Here is a 19431-nt window from a genome sequence, read left to right as displayed (position 1 = left end):
AATACCCTAAATTTGTGAAACTCTATCCTCTGTTTAATAAAGGCATGAAAGTCTCAAAGTGTTTCTGTGATGCTGAAAGTGTCAGACTGTTGATGATAATTGTCACGATCTGCACAGGAACACAAAGACTGAGGATCCAAAAAATGGATTTAAATCACCTTATTTGTTATGCAATATTTTTTAGGCAGCAACCATGCATATTTCCACTCAACTCAATTTTAGAAAAAAGAAAAGAAAAAAGGAATTAAAAGGGCAGGTCTTAAGGAAGCCAATGATGTGTAGTTTTTAAGTCACATGACATTTGAATGTCCATCCAAATACCTTTTCCCCATGCACTGTCAGCCTCCAGAAATTACTCTAAACATTTCTTACCAAGGGGGATTTTTTTTTTTTTTGGCAGCATCTATGTAAAGTAGATTTGACATTTTTATGTACAATATAACTTGGTCTAACATAGTTTTACAATAGATTGATATTACAATAGAATATTCAATATTCTCATGTGGCAATGCTGTACCACAGTGGAATTACAGTAGTGTTTCCCCATTGTGATTTTTTTAAAGATAGTAGCATCAATAATATCAAGTTTTTTTTTAATAATATGATTTCATTTGTTTATTTATTTGAAGTGTTTATTGTATATATGTATAAATAACAAAATTATTTCTTCTTTTCAGAAAATGAATACAGTCGTTTTACGGAAGGGCCAATAGGAAGAGGGCAGAGTTATCTCTTACATGTGATGAGAGCGAGTACCAGACTGCGTTAGACTTCAGTGAAGGTTCCATTAAATGGATATAGCAATCCACCACCAAAAAAAAAACTGTTTTGATTTGTATGATTGTAACTATTTCATGTAATAAAATCTTATTTGAAAAAAAAAAAAAAAGAAAAAAAAAAAAAAAATATATATATATATATATATATATGTGTGTGTGTGTGTGTGTGTATTACATGGTTAGAACATAATGCATAGCATAAGAGGGTTAATTGCAACATCAGATCTAAGATTAATAATACTATCCTCGTCTCCTCTGATCATCATCAGCAGCAGCGGTGGGCGGGGCCTAGTGAGTGACGGCGTCACTTTCTGCGCCTCCATTGGCCCGTGTCAGCCATGACGTCACGATCATGATTAGAATTGATGATCGGACGTTTTGATTTCATTGTCTAGTGAGGGGATTGGTAAAGAAATCTGCTGAATTTGAGGGGTTCGTTGATTTCTCTACTCTACCAAAGGTATCTCTCCCGTTTCATCTCCTCAGTAGTATTATACGAACGGCTAATGCCACACATTTAGACCAGCATCGCTTATAACATAATAATAACGTTAATAATAATGATAATAATAAAAGTTTCGCGCGGTGGCTTTGGCTCGCGGGCCTTTCTCGTCGCCTCAGGAATCCTCTCCTTTTGTTTACCGCTTCACTTCAGCTTCGTGACGCCTTTTATTGAGTTTGTAACCGCCACGGACAGCGTTTTATCCCTCGATGAGGGTTTAGCTGCTCGAGATGTATCTATTATTATGATTTCATGCCCGAGCGCACAGTGTATAATCGAAAACGAGCACGCATTTCTGCACATTCATCTGTGCCCCGATGGGTCCGAGCAGCTGATGGTCGAGCCCGTGTTTGTGTCAGTAATGGCGCGGGATGGAGACTAGCAGCGCGGCTAAACCGCATCAGCAGCACCGCTACAACAAACAACAAACTCTATTCATGGAATTACAGCAGACTGACGAAATGTACTTTCACTCCATGTTGTGATGAGAGGCACGGTTCCTCACAGAATCTGTCATGTTTCTGTCATCTGGTTCTTTGAATGACAATACCAACATTTATTATAACAACAACATCAGCTGTAGTAAATGACTATTATGACCAGTGATTTAATGTTGTTGTTTTTTTTGTTTTATTTCTATTTATTTTTGTATTATTATTTTTAAATAATCAAATGTTAAACCTTTTTGTGGAAAACTTTTAATATATCAAACACTTATAATTCGTTTTTATTTTTCTCAGTGCTGTTTGAGTCAGAGCTCTATGGAATGATATTCCGGACTTTTTTCAAAAGGAATTGCAAATTGTATTTGCAAATGCGTTTTCAATTTGTGGACGCATAAAATGTGACATAATCCAAATGCAAATCGCGCATTACCATTTTCGTTTAAGTGAACGCACAGTGTCTGCCAAATTTAAAATGGAAATGCAAAGTCCGTTTGCAATTGTGTTTCCCATATCTTACGAGCTATGAGCCTGTCATATTTAAATAGCAATATTAATTACCACATTTGCCTTTTCACTCTCTCTGCACTGTGCATGTAAACTGCCAAAACTCAAATGGAATCGCAATTCCTTTTGCATTTGAATTTCCAACGTCTACACGGAAACCTGTCACAGGGGTGGGGCCATTTTATTGGGCGTGTTTGCATTGGGAAGTGACGTCACTCACAGTCGAAGGTAATAAACAATTATTAAATAATTAGTGTGGACTTTGTCATCTAAATAATTAATAGCCAATAGGGTTAAGGATGTGTCTTAAAAATTACTTCATCTTTTCTATCCTGTGAAGCTTTACTTAAAAAAGATGTTTCCTGATTGTGACGAGTGGGGCGGGGCCGAGGGACATGGGAGCGAGGCCGGTGGAGTGATTGGAGATGAACGACACCTGTTCGACCCGCCGGTCTCGAGGCCCACGGAGGAGATGGAAGGATATAAAACTGGAGCGACGACAGTGTCATTTGAGTTTCATTTGATTGTCCGCCGGTTCCCGCCTCCTTCTTCCGGATGAATATGAAGGTTTTATCATTACAGTGGTGCCGAAACCCGGAAGAAGGAGGCGGGAACTGGCGGACAATCAAATGAAACTTTAATAATAAAAATAAACACAAAACAGCGCACCAGCCCCTCACGGACGACTGATGTGCACAAAATAAAACCAAAACCTAAAATAAAGCCCAGGCCTGGTCCTCTCTCGTCCTTCACTGTCGTCGCTCCAGTTTTATATCCTTCCATCTCCTCCGTGGGCCTCGAGACCGGCGGGTCGAACAGGTGTCGTTCATCTCCAATCACTCCACCGGCCTCGCTCCTACGTCCCTCGGCTCCGCCCCACTCGTCACACTGATATTGATACTTTATGTTCTTTTTGTGGTGCTGAACACGAATCCATTTCTCATCTCTTCTGGGAATGCACATGTACAAGTCTGTTCTCGAAGAATTTTTGTATCTTCGATCATACTAAAATGTACCATGTTTTACTATGGTAAATATGAGTTATCGATAGTGTTTATAATTAAACCACAGTAGCCACAAATGTACAGTTGTCTGAGACGTTATGAAATGTTCTTTAACATCATGAACCATAAAATGTAGTCAGTGGTCTGCTATGGTTTATTTTCATAATAGGTAAACACAGGTCACAAGTTAACACGGTCACATTTCCTTGATTCAGCAGCAGCACGATGTGACGCCGAGAGTCCTGTCTTGAATCTAGAGATCTGGAGCTGAGTCGGTGTAGATCGGTAGCTCGGTGGTTAGTGACTCTCGTCTCGCGGCGTGGTGCTCCGTCTTTTAGCGCGTTCAAAACCCGCGCCATCACAGACGTACTTTATTTTTTTGTTTATCCTACTTCTGCCTCGAAACGGGCGATCATACTAATAACTTGTAATCTTTAAAAGAATATCTGAATCATGCAGTGAGCAAGTCTGCGTTTATTAAACACTTAATATCATGTCAGTTTGTGCCTTCAGAATTGCAGAGTCTGCTGCCGTCATTCCAGCACATCTGCAGCAGAGACCTGTCCTGAACCAGGAAGTTGGTCACCAGATAACACGGTAACCAGTTAAACCGTAACACCTGGAAGATTAGGCAAATAGACACTGATTTCGGACATGCATCCTCGGTAGTTCAGACTTTGTGCATTCGACTCGGGAGTGTGATGTCTGTGAGGACGCAGGTCCGGTAATTCTGCAAACAGCAGCGTACTTGATAACTTCAGTCAGCTCGCCTTGACTACTGCAATTTTCCTCACTGTATATTTACAATAAAACAAAAAAGGATATGAAATACCACTGCCTCCTTTCATTTTTCATTTAAACATAATAATAGCAGCAGAAATTTACTTCAGGAAAATGTGTATATATACAGTCATTACAAATGAAACTAAATATTATATCAATTGCCTCTTTTATTACCGTCGACTGTGAGTGACGTCACTTCCCAATGCAAACACGCCCCATAAAATGGCCCCACCCCTGTGACAGGTTTCCGTGTAGACGTTGGAAATTCAAATGCAAAAGGAATTGCGATTCCATTTGAGTTTTGGCAGTTTACATGCACAGTGCAGAGAGAGTGAAAAGGCAAATGTGGTCATTAATATTGCTATTTAAATATGACAGGCTCATAGCTCGTAAGATATGGGAAACACAATTGCAAACGGACTTTGCATTTCCATTTTAAATTTGGCAGACACTGTGCGTTCGCTTAAACGAAAATGAAAATGGTAATGCGCGATTTGCGTTTGGATTATGTCACATTTTATGCATCCACAAATTGAAAACGCAATTGCAAATACAATTTGCAATTCCTTTTGAATAAAGTCCGGAATATCATTCCATAGAGCTCAGTCATGTCTAGGAATGGATATAGGTTTGAATAGATTACAATACAAAATACAAAAATATGTATGGTGGATAAGTGACAATCTGTTTTGTGAACAATTCACCCAAAATGAAAATTACTGTGAGAAAAAAAAAATCAAGTTTACAGAGTTTTAGTGTCAGTAGTCGTTCACTACATTAAACTACTGTATGTAATGTTGAATATGATGTATAATAATGCAGTGGGGGAATATTTGTGTGTCCTGGTAAGCTACCAGTAAAAAGTGACCTACATTATTTTAAATATATATGGTCAGTGACAGAGTTCGGGCATATTCATCTAGAATAATTCAGTATTTTCAGCCTTAGAGTCACCATTGTCCTGCACCAAGTCCAAGCCTATGGATCTCTCTCTCTCTCTCTCTTTCTCTATCCCTCTCTGTTTTTACTATGTATTGACAGACAAAACAGAGCTGTTAGAATAGTGAACAGCTCCTATTCGTCTACACACATTATCAGTGAGACACCTCAAGGTCCTGTACTGGGCCCTATCTCCTTTTCCTCATACCTTGTTAACAGTCGTTTGTTCTTTGTGTTTTAGTGCCACTGTATAACACAATTTAACTGTCTGCAAGTACACTGTTTTAAAATCGGTTCCATAATTAAAATGGACTTGACTTTTGATTTTATGTTAATATATCTAAAATAATAAGACCTAAGCAAATTAACATGTTTAAACAGAGCCCTAATATACAGTTTATAATCATAATTTGACATTAAGGCATTGTTACTCCCCTACTTCTAATAATGCTAGTAATTTAATTATTGTTTTAAAGAGCGACCTTTCCATTCTGTGTTTTTCAGCTCTGTGGAGTCTGACCTGGAGCGAGCAGAGCGTGTGTGTTTCTAACATCCTCCAAACACAGCGTAAGAGCAGGTGAACGTGTCACGATGGCTGGATGCTGGTGTGAGTAGACAGAGTGTTTCTGCTGTATGCTGAGATTAAGTGTATCTGAAGCTGATTCCTGGGGTCTCTCAACGCATCCATCAGAGGGATGGAAAAATGGCTGGAAAAGAGGAGCATTCACACGGTGAGTGTGCATTATCAGACCGGCTCTAAGTCATTCACATCACACCGCGTACAGCATTAACAGGGCTAGGTCTATAGCACTCAGATTGGGTTTCTATTATTAATAAAGAAGTACAGTTTCACAGCTGTGCACCTGAAGGACTGTTCTGGGTTCAGTGGTGTCTGACGTGATATAAGTGAATACAATTGAGTCATCTGTGTGTTTCAAAATGTGAATAAAGTCTAAGTTGTGAAGCGTGTCTTATTTGTGTGTCACATGATTGCTGAATGACTGAATGCTTCGTATATTTGATGTACGAAAGCAGTTATTAAAAGTGTAATATATATACTGCTGGAGTGAATACAGCAGCTCACATAACAAGGGCTGATATTCACACACTCAGCTCTGGGTGAAACATTCAAAAAACACATCAGAAGAGTTCGATGGAGACCCAGCCACTGTTTCAAGAGTATAGACACACAACATGTGACATGATTTAATGGTGAGATGAGGCTGGTGGGGCAGAACTGGAGCACACAACACTCATGTCAGCATAACATTCATCACCCATCACTAAAACCTGCAATAGTAGATGGACTGATTTACCAGATCATTCATGCAAGCTCTTTAACAAAACTGCAAGCATCATGCCACGGATGATAATAAGATGTTTCTAGCTGTGCAGTGCTGTTATTTCATTTCTGTGCTAACAGATGAACCTGCGGTCTGTGTTCACCGCCGAGCAGCAGAGGATCCTGGAGCGCTATTATGAGAACGGCATGACCAATCAGAGCAAGAGCTGCTTCCAGCTCATCCTGCAGTGTGCTCAAGAGACCAAACTCGACTTCAGCGTCGTCAGAGTAAGCCTGCCTGTTTCATTCAATTCACATTTCTTTTCAAATGCTTTGAGCTGTTTATTTGGTCATTTAGTGATTGGCCAACATCTATCTATCTATCTATCTATCTATCTATCTATCTATCTATCTATCTGTGTTATTTATGGTGTGTCTCTTTTAGGATGGTGGCATGTAGACAAAAAACAGGGATGCATTGAGAGGAACGATCATGAGCCAGATGTGAACTGGGGTCTTTTGGTTAAAACCATTTTTGGTTTCAAAAATGAGAATGAAACCATTTTACAGCTTGTTTAATGTACGCTTCATATTTCATTAGTATTGAATTCTTCATTGTAAGTCCCTCAGTGGCAGCACTTTGGATTTGGGGGACATTTCCAGTGAATTATGACTTTAAAACGAGTCTTTTAAGTCTGTGTTAATATCTTAAAGGTCATCTTTAAACTAGTTTATTTCTAAACTCTTGACAGAATACACTTTTTGAAGATAAGTGAGGGATAATGTCCATTCGTTAGCGATGACAGCAGACTGGCTGTACAGTATCCTGCTTATTACATGGCTAATAACACAGTTTTGATTTGACTTTTTAGTAGTTTAATAATATTTTATTACCTCACTTGTAACAGTTCCTAGCAAGCTGCTTTTAGTCTAGTCCAACAAACAAGTCCAAACAAGCAAACATATTAGTAAGGGATGTTTTAAAGTCCTCCCGCTTACTACACGATTACTCAGTGTAGAAATAAAGGCCAAGTAAAGAATCACACTGGCATGGCACGCTGACTTGAGTTTGAGATGTTAAAAAATCTTATTTTTATATTATCTAAAAAGTTTGTGCTAAGAGAAACGAATCTATTAAAACTGTTCGTCATGCAAAGCCTGTGTTTCAATGGATTCTACTTTCACGATTCCTTAGTTGTATAGAAAAAACAGGCCATTGTTTAAAAGTCCTCTTGTGTGGTGGAATGGATCCTCTTCTTCGTCTCATGGCCGTGCGTTCCTCTGCTTCTGTCTCAGACCTGGGTAGGGAACAAGCGTCGGAAGCTGGCGTCTAAGGCCGATCAGAACGGTGCTGCTGCTCCAGCGGTGTCCCATCAGCATGTTTCCTGTGCATCTGTAGCCGGCTCACTGCTGACGGCTGAGATGGCAGCCATGAGGAGCATTCGGCACGGCCCCCCGGTGACCCACCTCCTCCCTCCGCAGGCCTCGTCCTCCTCATCCTCCTCTTCTCCATCATCTTCCTCCCCGCTCAGCGACGTGATTCTGACTGGCATTTACGCCAACTGCTTCAATGCTTCTACTCACAACAGGACAGGGATGAAGTCATTTCCCACTCACTCAGAGACGGAGCCGGCTGCTCATGACTCTGCGGACGCAGCAGTGTATCGCAGCGCTATTGCAGTCGGCATGCATCGGAAAGCTCCCATCATCCCCGGCTCCAGTGCGCTCAAGTGCAGCCAGACGCTCAAGCCCTTCTCCTCCAGAGACTCGGCTGGAATCGCTCCCAGTTGGGCCAAGCAGCAGCCGTCCTGGCCTCAGACGTCCCCACAGAAGCCAGCCCCGGCTCAGAGTCAGCATGTTTTCCCTCCGGGCGAGCCGTCCCAGCGGCCTCGAGACCCTGCGGGGAGGAAGACGAGGCCGGGCGAGGCGGCCGAGGTCTTCTCGATCGCGATGGAGACGGGCGACGCTGAGGATGAGTACGCCAGAGAAGAGGAGCTGGCCAACATGGCGGCGCAGATGCAGTGCAGTAAAGGCAGTGTGGACGGTGGGCGGAGCTCCAGCGCTGCTTCCTCTTCCTTGACTGACAGCCCGGGACTCACCGAGAGGAGCCGGCCGGCCTGTGCCCTTAACCCCTCAAACCCTGCTGTCTCTGGAGAGAAGGGGTGTCAAACCAGAACATCGTCCCCCAGCAGCGTCCCGTTAAACCTGCTCTCGCAGACAGCTTCCAGAACCCCCTGTCTCAAGGTTAGCTTGACATTTGACCATTACACACAGTTTGGCTTTGAGAGGCTTATCCGAATGCTGTTGCAATTGTTGTACAGCCCTAGTTTGGATATTAATGGCTGTTAGAGTAATGCATGAAGGCTAGCATCACTAATAGTTTATGGGAATAAAATGAGTAATTATAGCTATTCTATTTTACTGTATAGTAGAAAGCCAAATCTATTTCATCATAATAATAATTACAGAACATTATAAAGTATTATAACAGCTTCAAGTGAATGTTGTTTGGTGATGTCTGTCTCAATACTGTCAATATTAGTTTATTTTTCACATTCTTTTTCTTTTCTTTTTTTAAACATAAATTAGTAATAAGTTAACTAATAGCTAGTAATAAATAGTTACAGGGATAGTTCACCCAAACCTGTGCGAGTTTCTTTCTTCTGTTGAACACAAAACAAGAGATTTTTTATAAAATGTGTGTAAACATACAGTTAATGGTCCCCATTGACTTCTGTAGTATTTCTTTCCTTACAGTGGAAGTCTATGGCTACCAGCAGCTGTTTGGCTACACACATTCTTCAGATTTATGGGTGGGATAATACATCAATGCATCGTGATTTGTGGATTGATTCAGAGATTGTCACAATGAATCCTGAATCTCTCAACAATCCTCATAAATGATCAAATGTACTTGCACATCGGAACGCTTTTATGATGCAGAACTAATGTAAACACAGCTCACTGTAATTGCCTTTGTAATTCGCTTCAACCTTTATGAAGGACTGTTTTATTGAAGATTCAAGTAGTGTGTGTAAGTCTCAGAATTGAACGAGAATCACGATGCATTCTGAAAATCTCAACAAGCGATCCAGAATCATTCAGAATATCTCGTTTTGTGTTCAACAGAGGAAAGTTTGGAACAACTTGATGACAGAACTTTCATTCTTAGGGTGAACTATCCCTTTAAAGCAACTGTATGCAGTTATTTGTGTTATTTTCATGACTTTACAGGCCAATCAGTTGAATTCACTGTTGATGTATATAGTGTTCCTGTGGCTCAGTGGTAGAGCATTGTGTTAGCAGCACAAGGTTATGGGTTCGATTCCCAGGGAACACACGTTAGGTAAAAAATGTTATAAATGTTGGATAAAAGCATCTGCTAAATGCATAAATTGAATTGAATATGTGCATTTGTTGCTGTCCACCCAGTTTTCACTGCATTTCTTCCTTTGTGTTTCTTCAGGTAACAAGCAACATGTCGGCTCCCTGGCTTCACGGTAACTCACGGAAAAGAACGGTGAGTGTCTGAGATGTGCTGCGCTCTTCTCCAGCGCATCAGAGATCACTGTACTGTCAGCTTCTGATGATGGCTTTAATAAAAGGTGTAGTGTGTGTTAAGCTGCAGGACAGGACACAGTTCAGCGACAGAGACGTGTTCACGCTGAAGCGCTACTGGGATAAAGGCATGACCAGCCTGGGCTCTCTGTGCAGAGAGAAGATCTCAGCGGCCGCCAGCGAGCTCCGAGTGGACTCTGAGATCATCAAGGTCTGCAGTCTGGGCAGATTTCATCACGTTATCTTATATCTAAACAAACACACTGAGTAATACAGTGGCACAGATATGATTGTTTTTGCCCCTGATGTATCTAATATTACATTTTCCCCTCGTGAACATATTTGAATTATTCATAATTCAAAAAAAAAAACAATTTTTTTTTTACAGTAACCTGATTCCCTAAGCAGTTCTGTGTTTCTCTGACCGTTATGACATTCGTCTATCGAGGTGATGCAGGATCACAGAAAGGAAAATAATTATTCATCTGAATGTGCGTCATGCCAGCGGTTTTTATCAGATCTACTGCTCATTACTTCACAACATTTCTTTAGGGATAAAATTTCAGACTTTTGATGAAAAGAATGTCACACTGTTGAGAAAATAATTTCTATATATGTGTTACTATACTATTGACACAAGAATGTGACAAAATATAACACCAAGAAGCAGTACACGTGTGAAGTGATGAGTCCTGGTGTTTTTCAGTCAGACTGATTGCTGTTTTAGTAAAACATAAAACAGAAACATTTTCAATTAAGGGAAAACATATAATCTCAACACAAATATTTGTCCATCCTATGCAAATGTTTTTCTTTTCTTTTTAAGTGGAGTTTTTGAAGTGACTTGAGTTCAAAATAATGAGTAAAAACTGGATAAATTTAACATTATTATTTATATCTAAAATATAAATACTTTTTTTTTTTTATCAAGTTGAAATGTAATAAAATTTTCAGTCACACTTAATTTTAAGCTCCAGTTCTCGCTATTAGCAACCCATAGTTAATGGCGTTAACTATGACTTTTACCCCAATAAATTGCTAATTGGCTTGTTATTAATAGGCAGGTAGTTGTTAAGTTGAGGGACGTAGAATATGTGCTTTATAAGCACTAATAAACAGCCAATAGGTTTATAATAGGCATGCTATTAAGTAACTAGTTAATAGTGAGATTTGGTCCCTATACTAAAGAGTTACCAAATTTAGTAAACTAAAAATAGTTCATCATCATCACACAATACAGTACATTCTTTTTTTTTTTTTTTGACGGCATCAATCAAGCCTTAAATCCTTTCTAAACTCTGTGTTTGGCAGACGTGGATTGGTAACCGCAGACGTAAGTACCGTTTGATGGGCATTGAGATCCCTCCGCCTAAAGGAGGGCCGGTGGTGTTCCCGAATCAGTGCGATCCTCATTCCCCTCACATCCTGGAAGAGGACTGTCTGACTCCGGAGCTCGGAGAGGCCAGCGAACACAATGGTGTGGTGTCGCTCTGTTTGTCTGACGGTGGGGAGGAAATACATACTGCTGATGACACTGTTGACTTCTTTATTTACATTGTTGATATATTGTCTCAAGCCATTTTAATGTGTAGTAATGGCCTTATTTTGAAGATGGAGCCAGTGATTTATATCTGAAGGAAGATGATGATGTGAACGATGAATCAGATGGTGCCACTCCTGCTAAACATGTGGTATGAGCACAGATTCATGAACCTTTATTGAGTTTACTGTGAACTCTGATCCAGTATTTGCCAGTAACTCAAACATGAAACTTTCTTCTAGAAGATTGAAATCGTCGAAGAAGAAGATGAGGACGATGATGATGACATTTTGTCCTCAGAGATGGAACAGATGCAAAACCTCTTAGAGTTCAAGGTAAGCAGAGAGCCAAGAGCTGAACCCCACGAAGACCAGGACAGACGCTTTAATTTGTTTATAAGCAGGTCTCTGCTTTGTGTTCATCTCCCAACAGCTTAAAGGGATGTTTCACCCAAAAAGTCTCTTTCAAAACCTGTATGCACTTCTTTTCCAGAACACAAAAGAAGAATATCACATTTCATTTTTGTGTAGACTATCCCTTTAATAGCCTTCATATCTCCCTTATGTCCTAACAGACCATTATGCAGCACCAGAGCACACAATAAAAGCAGCTTTCCACGTTGATCAGAGTTTCTGTGTTGAATTGTTCACATCTGCCATGGATTACTCTCAGGGATTCCCTTGAGTTATACCACTTCAGGGTTTTCATGCGACCAGGCCCAGAAGATTGTTCAATCCACTTGTAGTCAATTTCCCAAGTGATTGATTAGGCTTCTATGAAGCATCAGGTTATGTTCAGGGAATACCTTGCTGTTTCTCCTTACTTACTCTGAAGATTACCTGGAATTGAAAGCTTTACTCTGAGTAGACTTACATAGATGTGATGCTTAACCTGCTTTCTGGAACATCCCCAGTTCTTACCCTTAAATCTACAGTATGTAGTTTGTGTACTTTTGCAGCTTTGGAGCCCAATACAGATAAGTGAGTTCAATTCACTGTCATAAGTCAATGCACCCTTGTCTCAGAATTTTGTACCTGCTCACTAAACTTATTAACTCTCAGAGCGTGGGAATGAAACAAAAGCCATTTGACTTATTAGACGTCAGTGTACCATCACAATGGTACAGTACAGGTTTTTGCATTGAGCTGGTCTCTGCCCTACTACCTCAGAACCTGCACCATATGTCAAGCTTCATGTATATACACATATTCTATATTTATTTACATACTCTGTTATTTGCAGTTTGTAATTGTAATTGGGGTAAAGCAAAATTTGACAGAGCTACTCCTCTGAATGCTGTGGGTTCATTTGTGTTGGTATTTAAACTCCTTTGATCAGTGTTATAGCACCCCTCGCATCAGAAACTCGTGATTAAATTGATTCAGTGTGGTGTGTTTTAAGAAAAGTCCATGTGTATCAAGTTTTGCTAAATTTGGAAATTTGGTTTGTATTTATTGTATTGTATTACTTGAGTAAATTGTGGAAATGACCTATGGCAAAAAAAAAAGTGTATGAATTCAAATTGGTATTTTTTTTCTCTTGTGGAAGTGAAAATCAATTTGCCTGTTTGACTCACTGTTTTGGGGCAATGATGGATTCAGAGGTAAAAGAGGAATTGTTGCTCTCCTCGTGGTTCCAGTCCAAACCTAAATGACTTATTTTCTCCTGCAAAACATGGTGGTATATTGACTCACTTTAATGCCTAATAAAGCACCTAAAAAAAGTCCATGCAGCTCACTGTTCATTTGAAAGGTGTTCTGACTGGTTTTGGTAAAGAACAACTCAACCATCTATTTCTTCACACTCCAGTACATTGTTTCCATGCTTCTTCTGTCATTGCAGAAATGTAAAAGGTGCAGTTTCATGCTTTATTGAGCTTTAAAGTGGGTTGCAATGTGCTGCTGTTGTAATGAATCCATCCAACTGGATATTCATTCAGTTATCACATTTTGTGTTCCGTAGAAGAAAGAAAGTCATTTGGGTTTGGATTGGAACTGCAAGGACAGGAACAAGAATTATTACACCTCTGAATCCTTCGCTGTCCCCAAATACAGGCTTCATACTGGTTCCAAACGACACAAGGGTGAGTGAGTAAATGATGTCAGAATCTTTGGGGGAACTATTTATTCGATTCTTAAGTTATTAGCTGCTATTACAGCTTAATTAAACACCTTTTTTTAACTCTAGTACATCTGTGTAGTTGTAGTAAAGGATAAACTTGTTTAAAAGTCAAAGACCTGTGAGATTTTGAGAGATTTTGTAACTATAGCCACCACTTCTCATTTGCTGTATTTTGCCAGACACTATCTGTGTAATGTTTATTATAAACACTTCGGTATAGGTGATGGTTAAGATTATGATTATGATTGTTGCAGTGATCTAAAAGAATTACTCTCAGGAATTCCCTTGAATTAAACCACTTAAGGGTTTTCATGCGACCAGGCCCAGAAGACTGTTCAATCTACTTGCAGTCAATTTGCCAAGTGGTTGATTAGGCTCCTATGAAGCAAATTTGAAAACATGTCAATCTCATTGGCCATCGTGAAGTCAGTTGATGTAGCATTGTTCTTTTCATGCTAGAATATAATACAGATTTTTTTATGTAATTACATTTTAAACAAAAGACAAGAAAATATGAGTGCATGAAGATGTTTAGTTACTTTATTATAATATTTACTTTATTTATAATATTTTCTATATTTTGATCTAAATTAGAGGGTATAATTTCAAAATCTGAAGCAAAAACAGAATGGTCTGAATTTAGCTTGGTGAAATTAGGCTACATAAAATGTACTAAACAGCAGATGGGCTAAATGAAAATGCAGATCCACTCTCTGACAGCAGGTGGCGCTTAAGGAACAGCAGTGATGCATTGTTTCCTTGATTACCGATGTAAACGCTAAATGCATCATACAGAGGCAAGATGAAAGGAAAATGCCATCTAAACTCTTTAAGACAGTCATTTCCCCTCAGAGATTCATACTTCACGCATTGTGAACAATGAGCTTGCTCTGTCTGCTAATTTATTTTCTCCTCTTTGGGTTTACAGACTCTGAATTAAAACAAAAAAAGGTCTGGTTCCATTTTTTGGCTGATGGTCGATCTGTGCATCTCTGCTCAAATTCAACTATTAAACTGCTATTATTTTGTTAGTTAAATAAGTAATAGCACTGCATGTTTCAGAGTGAAGCTCTGCTTGTCATGGGCTGCACTCAAACACATTACTCATTTCACTCTGAAAACTGCAGTGCCTAGGTATTTTTGTTTAAATAAATCGCAACCTTCGCGATATGACTTTGGCATTAAGCCATAATGCAATATTGATTATGTTTCGGTATATAGTGCACCCCTAATTAAAATTATATATTAAAAAAAAAACTTAAATCATTTGGGCGACCCTTAGCATTTTCCTTTTTCGCCTATGCGATGGGCCAGCCCTGCATAAAATAGTGCTTACGTCACAGAATCCACAGCTTCTTTGTATTTAGGAGGAGGTGTGGGATGCTGTGCCTACACTTTATAACGGGGACGACTTGCATGGGACGTTCATTGTTTGTATGGGTGAGGAGCACACATGGCCTGTCCTTGAGGGGGCACTGTGAACACTTTATAGTGAAAAGAGGGATCACAGGCTTAACTTCTAAACTAGATGACTGTTTTCTGACCATTGGCAGAGTGCAACCTCCCTGGTGAAATCTTCCGTTCTTACCGGCTCAACACACATAGGTGTCGAGACATTGGAGGAATCAGTACTCAGCTCGCTTACACAACCTGGCAACCTCAAACTATTCTATGGTTGTGGGGCTTTGTTAGCATGAGTACAAGGTGATGCAGAGGGTGGAACACACTCTTGGAAGCTACCTATCCCTGCATCTGCGTCACTGTGGTGGAAGCCTTCCAAGCTATGTAAGGTTACATCTAGCTTGGTTGGCAAGGCATATGTGGCCGCAGGTCAGTGTTGCCCCCCCACCCACCACACACACACAAAATATCAGAAGTCCAATGGGAGATCTAGTCTAAGGACCATGATCACCTTGTGGGCGTCAAAGATAAGGAACTGACACTGATCGGCGTAGGATTACTCTGAGGTTACTTCTCTACCTCTGGTGCTTCGGGAAGTAGAATCCCCAGCATTTTTTCTGAACTATCTTCACTCATTAGCAATCTCTCAGTTTGGCCTTTTTGGTCAATCCCTGCCAGTGAACCAAACAGGCTGATCCTCCCTCAAATATAAATAAAATTACTATTTCAGGTCATTTGGTAGTGTTGCATCTACTGCCAAGTGTATTGCTGTGGGTTTTGAACACCATTAAAAAGAACACCATTGAAGGTGTACCTGTACTGCTTCCAGTATTAGATCTTCATGCCTGAATGTGCTCTAAGGATATACAGGTTTAAGATGCAAAAGGTTTAAACTCATCATGTCACAATTCCAATCTTAGGATTGGTTTGACAAACCTAAAGGATGCATAGTTTCACATTGAGATTATGTTAGAACACAGGAAATATTTCATGTTTGCTTTCAGGGTTAATGCATACCAATATTGAGTTCTTCCTTTCGGTCTTGCCTTATCACCACGCACCTTTACACACTGGCCTCTTTGTGAGTCCAGGGCCTCCGTGTAATGAATTATATTGTCATCAGACTGATCCAACGCTGGTTAGAAGATCTGGCAGCTTGACATCTAGATGTGATTCTTGCCCACAGAGGGTGCTTGGGGTTGAGACTGAACCTCAAGAAAAGTGTGCTATCTCAGAGACAGAGAATCCTTTTCTAGGGGTAATAAAGGATTCAACCACAATGCAGACAGCTGTTTCCTGCATGTGAAGATTCAAACTTTGTTGGTATGGACAGCATCAGACTAGGCCAAGATTATCACAGTTAATCAAATTCAGAGACAGCTAGGTCTCATGGCAGCAACAGCTATCATGTTTCCAAACCAGCTAAGCACAAACTGCAGATTACATGGATTTTATTGGTCATGTTAGTTGCACTGCTGACTGCCTACGCAATGCTGAAACTAATCTGAATTCTGAATGATTTGAAGCAGTGGAGGTGATATATTATTTAAAGCAACTTCATCATTTCATCTTTCACAGATTAAAGATAAAACTGTGTGCTCACAGCCTCTTTAATCATGAACTATACTTCATACAGAACTACACATATAATTTGACTTAATATAATATGTATTTTTTGATTGTTAAAAAAAATGGGTGATTTTTTACCTCAGAATGAAGAAGTGCAGTTCCTTGAGAATGAGCTGCAGAGTCAGAAACAGAAGTTCTCGAAGCTGAAGAGCTTCACCAAAAGCCTGCTGATCGCTGTGAAAAACAAAGACAGAATGAAACAGCGGGTGAGGAACATAAACGGATTAAACTTTTAGTCAAGCGGTGGAAGAAATCAGATTGTAATCGGTGTGTTTGTCTGTTGTCAGGAGCTGTTAGCCAGTCTACCTCAGAGAGTGAATGAGGACTGGGACCTGGGCCTGGAGAACCACAGCGAGTCTGGCATAGAGATGGCCACCATCCAGAGAGAGTCCTCTGCATCAGAGGAGGAGGACACAGATCAGATGAGACTGTAAATGCAGGGCAGCTTCCACCTCTTCTGTTCCTCACACATGCCACATAGTGCCTGTGGAAACGAAAAAAACAACTGTTGGATCCCACGGGTCATTTTCTACAGCATATGTCATATCAGACTGCCTTGGACGGGTCCAGTACTATCAAATAAATAACACTAAATCAATACAAGATTGGGTCTTCTCATTTTTATGACAACTTGAAGCATGAAAAGCACTGATTAGGATTATATTTAAGCAGGTATATACGTCAGCACATCTAGGATCCGGCTGCAGGAAGTGAAAGGAGAAGCAGCCTTTCAAAATGTTGAATCAACTGAACCAATTGCTTCACAAAATGATCACAAAAGAGCTCAGAACGCCACATGCTGCTGGTCAGAATGGTGTAAATGTGTGACGATCGCGATCCAGTAAGACACAGGGAGAGAGAGATCCAAATGCAGGTATGTTTATTTAGGGTAATCCAAACAATAATTCAACAAGCCGGGTCAAACTCAGAAAACAATCCAAAATAAAACAAACAGGGAAGGAACAGGAAAGGGAACAGGAAGACGAGGAATCTCGGAGGACGAGAAGACTGGGATCACGAAAGGTAAGGACTGCATACAGACAATAGGAAAGGACTGGTAAATATAGGGAGACTAATGACAATTAAGTGAAGGCACCTGGTGCAATTAGCAGGAGTGCAATTACTGTGATGAAGGGACAAGGCTAGTGGGAATTGGCAAAACGGAAAGTGCCTGTAAATCCCCAACTCTCTTGAGGGAAGGTAAAGCAAAAAGAAGAATGGAAGGAGTTCCACAATGGAACTCATGCAGGGCAGAAAGGCAAAAGCTGTCGCAAACCCTGCATAAAATGAGAGACCAGAGGATGACGCCCCACTGAAGTACCATCTATATATACGTGGTTAGCTGAAACCACATATAGATATATAAATGCACATACACTTTAAGAGTGGCTGGTGTTACTCCATCTGAAAAACGGTCTTGAAGAAACTCCAGTACTGAAGCCACAGGGCAGTAAACTGGAACCATGTTAAGAATTCCACACCAGGCAATAAACAGTTTCCATTTGAAGGCATATAAGCGTCTCGTAGAAGCTCCCCTAGAATTCATTATATTCTCGGTAGTTCCAACTGAGAGACCGGGACATATTACCTCACCCCACTCAGAGGCCAAGCCCACAGCTTCCATAGGTCTGGCCTTGGGTGCCAAATCATTCCTCGTGCTTGCAATAGTAAGTCCTCTCTGAGGAGGAATCCCCCATGGATAGCCCGCTAGCAGATTGACCAGATCTGCAAACCACGGCAGTGTGGGCCACCACGGAGCCACCAACAACAGCTGCTCCACTCTGTCCAGCCATATTCTGTATAGCACCGCTGGAATTAGTCGAATCAGAGGAAAAGCATATAAGCTGTTCCTGGGCCAATGGTGTGGTAGCACGTCCAAGCCCAGGGGTGATTGAGGGCATAGGGAGAACCATAGTGGGCAATGCGTAGTCATGCTCAACACGAATAAGTCCACTTCCGCTTCTCCAAACACTCGCCATATATGGCTCAACATGTTGAAGTGCCCTGGGACATGAACCACCCGGATTGACAGAAATCTGTTCTGTGTCCATAGAAGAATATTCCTTGCTAGCCTGCACAGGGGGTGAGAGAGTAAATCTCTTTGATGATTCAGATATGACACAACCGCTATGTTGTCTGACCTGATTAACACATAACGGCCAATTAACCGCTAGAAAAACTGCCAGCAATTCCAATCCGTTCATATGCCAGCAACGTTGTGTCTCCATCCATACTCCTTGAGCTGGGCGTCCTTGACAAACAGCTCCCCAACCCGTCAACGACGTCCCCGTTGTGACAGTGTCGCAGCAAAAACAAATCCCCAACCAAACTCCAGTCCAAAGGAATATGGTTGACATCCTCCATGTCACCGAAATCGTTCAATGTGGGAAACAACGGGGTGAAACCCTTTGGCTTTTCGTCCACCACTGAAAAGGGCACATGTGAAGTAAGCCCAGCCAAAGGGAAGAACGCGGAATTGATACGCTTAGCCCTCTAAAGCGAACTTGAGGAACTTCCTGTGTCTCTTGTTGTTCTGAATATGAAAATATGTATCCTTTAGATTAAACGTGACAAACCAATTGTTTGGTTGGATTTACAGGTAACATCGGTGTAAATCCAATATTGGTCGTAAACCGCCATCTTTTTTTGGTACAACAATATAACGGCTGTAAAAACCTTCTATAGCTCCTTTCTCAGCAGAAATGACTTATCTTGACGCAGCACCGCGATTTCCTTTGAATTCACAAACATGGGAATAATTCAGTGGAAAGGAGGCAGGTATTTTCTAAACTGAATGGTTTATCCATGATGAATTGTGTGTACCACCCATTGCGAAATGCTAGGCAAGCTTTCCCACGTGGTCCGGAAAAGAGGTAATGGTTTCAAAACCTCTGCCTGTGGCTGCAGCGACATTCTAATGCTACATGCGTTAGAATGTCCGAG

The 19431-nt window shown here is 40.7% G+C and overlaps 1 protein-coding gene across 5 annotated transcripts; it reads left to right on the top strand.

The window, feature by feature from the left end:
- The first annotated feature begins 1109 nt into the window (after positions 1-1109).
- hdx (highly divergent homeobox) lies at positions 1110-17091 on the top strand. Of its 5 annotated transcripts, none has more exons than XM_059522201.1 (11): positions 1110-1239; positions 5462-5688; positions 6381-6527; positions 7536-8483; positions 9706-9759; positions 9868-10008; positions 11109-11301; positions 11409-11488; positions 11580-11672; positions 16572-16694; positions 16776-17091. In XM_059522201.1, exons 2-11 carry the CDS (start codon positions 5653-5655, stop codon positions 16920-16922), a joined length of 1962 nt encoding a protein of 653 aa, XP_059378184.1. In that variant the 5' UTR covers positions 1110-1239; positions 5462-5652; the 3' UTR covers positions 16923-17091. The 5 variants fall into 5 exon arrangements, with proteins under 5 accessions (XP_059378184.1, XP_059378183.1, XP_059378182.1 ...); XM_059522200.1 differs by having other exon boundaries at positions 9862-10008; positions 11583-11672; XM_059522199.1 differs by having other exon boundaries at positions 9862-10008.
- The last annotated feature ends 2340 nt before the right edge of the window (positions 17092-19431 follow it).

Source organism: Carassius carassius, chromosome 33 (genome assembly GCF_963082965.1).
Source record: "Carassius carassius chromosome 33, fCarCar2.1, whole genome shotgun sequence".
Classification (NCBI taxonomy): domain Eukaryota; kingdom Metazoa; phylum Chordata; class Actinopteri; order Cypriniformes; family Cyprinidae; genus Carassius; species Carassius carassius.
This window is presented reverse-complemented; position numbering and strand designations above follow the sequence as displayed.

Excerpts from the sequence above, each read along its gene's own strand:
- hdx (XM_059522199.1), top strand. The coding sequence starts at position 5,653 with ATGGAAAAATGGCTGGAAAAGAGGAGCATTCACACG. Across the intron at positions 8,484-9,705 it reads CCAGAACCCCCTGTCTCAAG|GTAACAAGCAACATGTCGGC; the intron begins GTTAGCTTGACA and ends GTGTTTCTTCAG. Across the intron at positions 11,673-16,571 it reads AAAACCTCTTAGAGTTCAAG|AATGAAGAAGTGCAGTTCCT; the intron begins GTAAGCAGAGAG and ends TTTTTACCTCAG.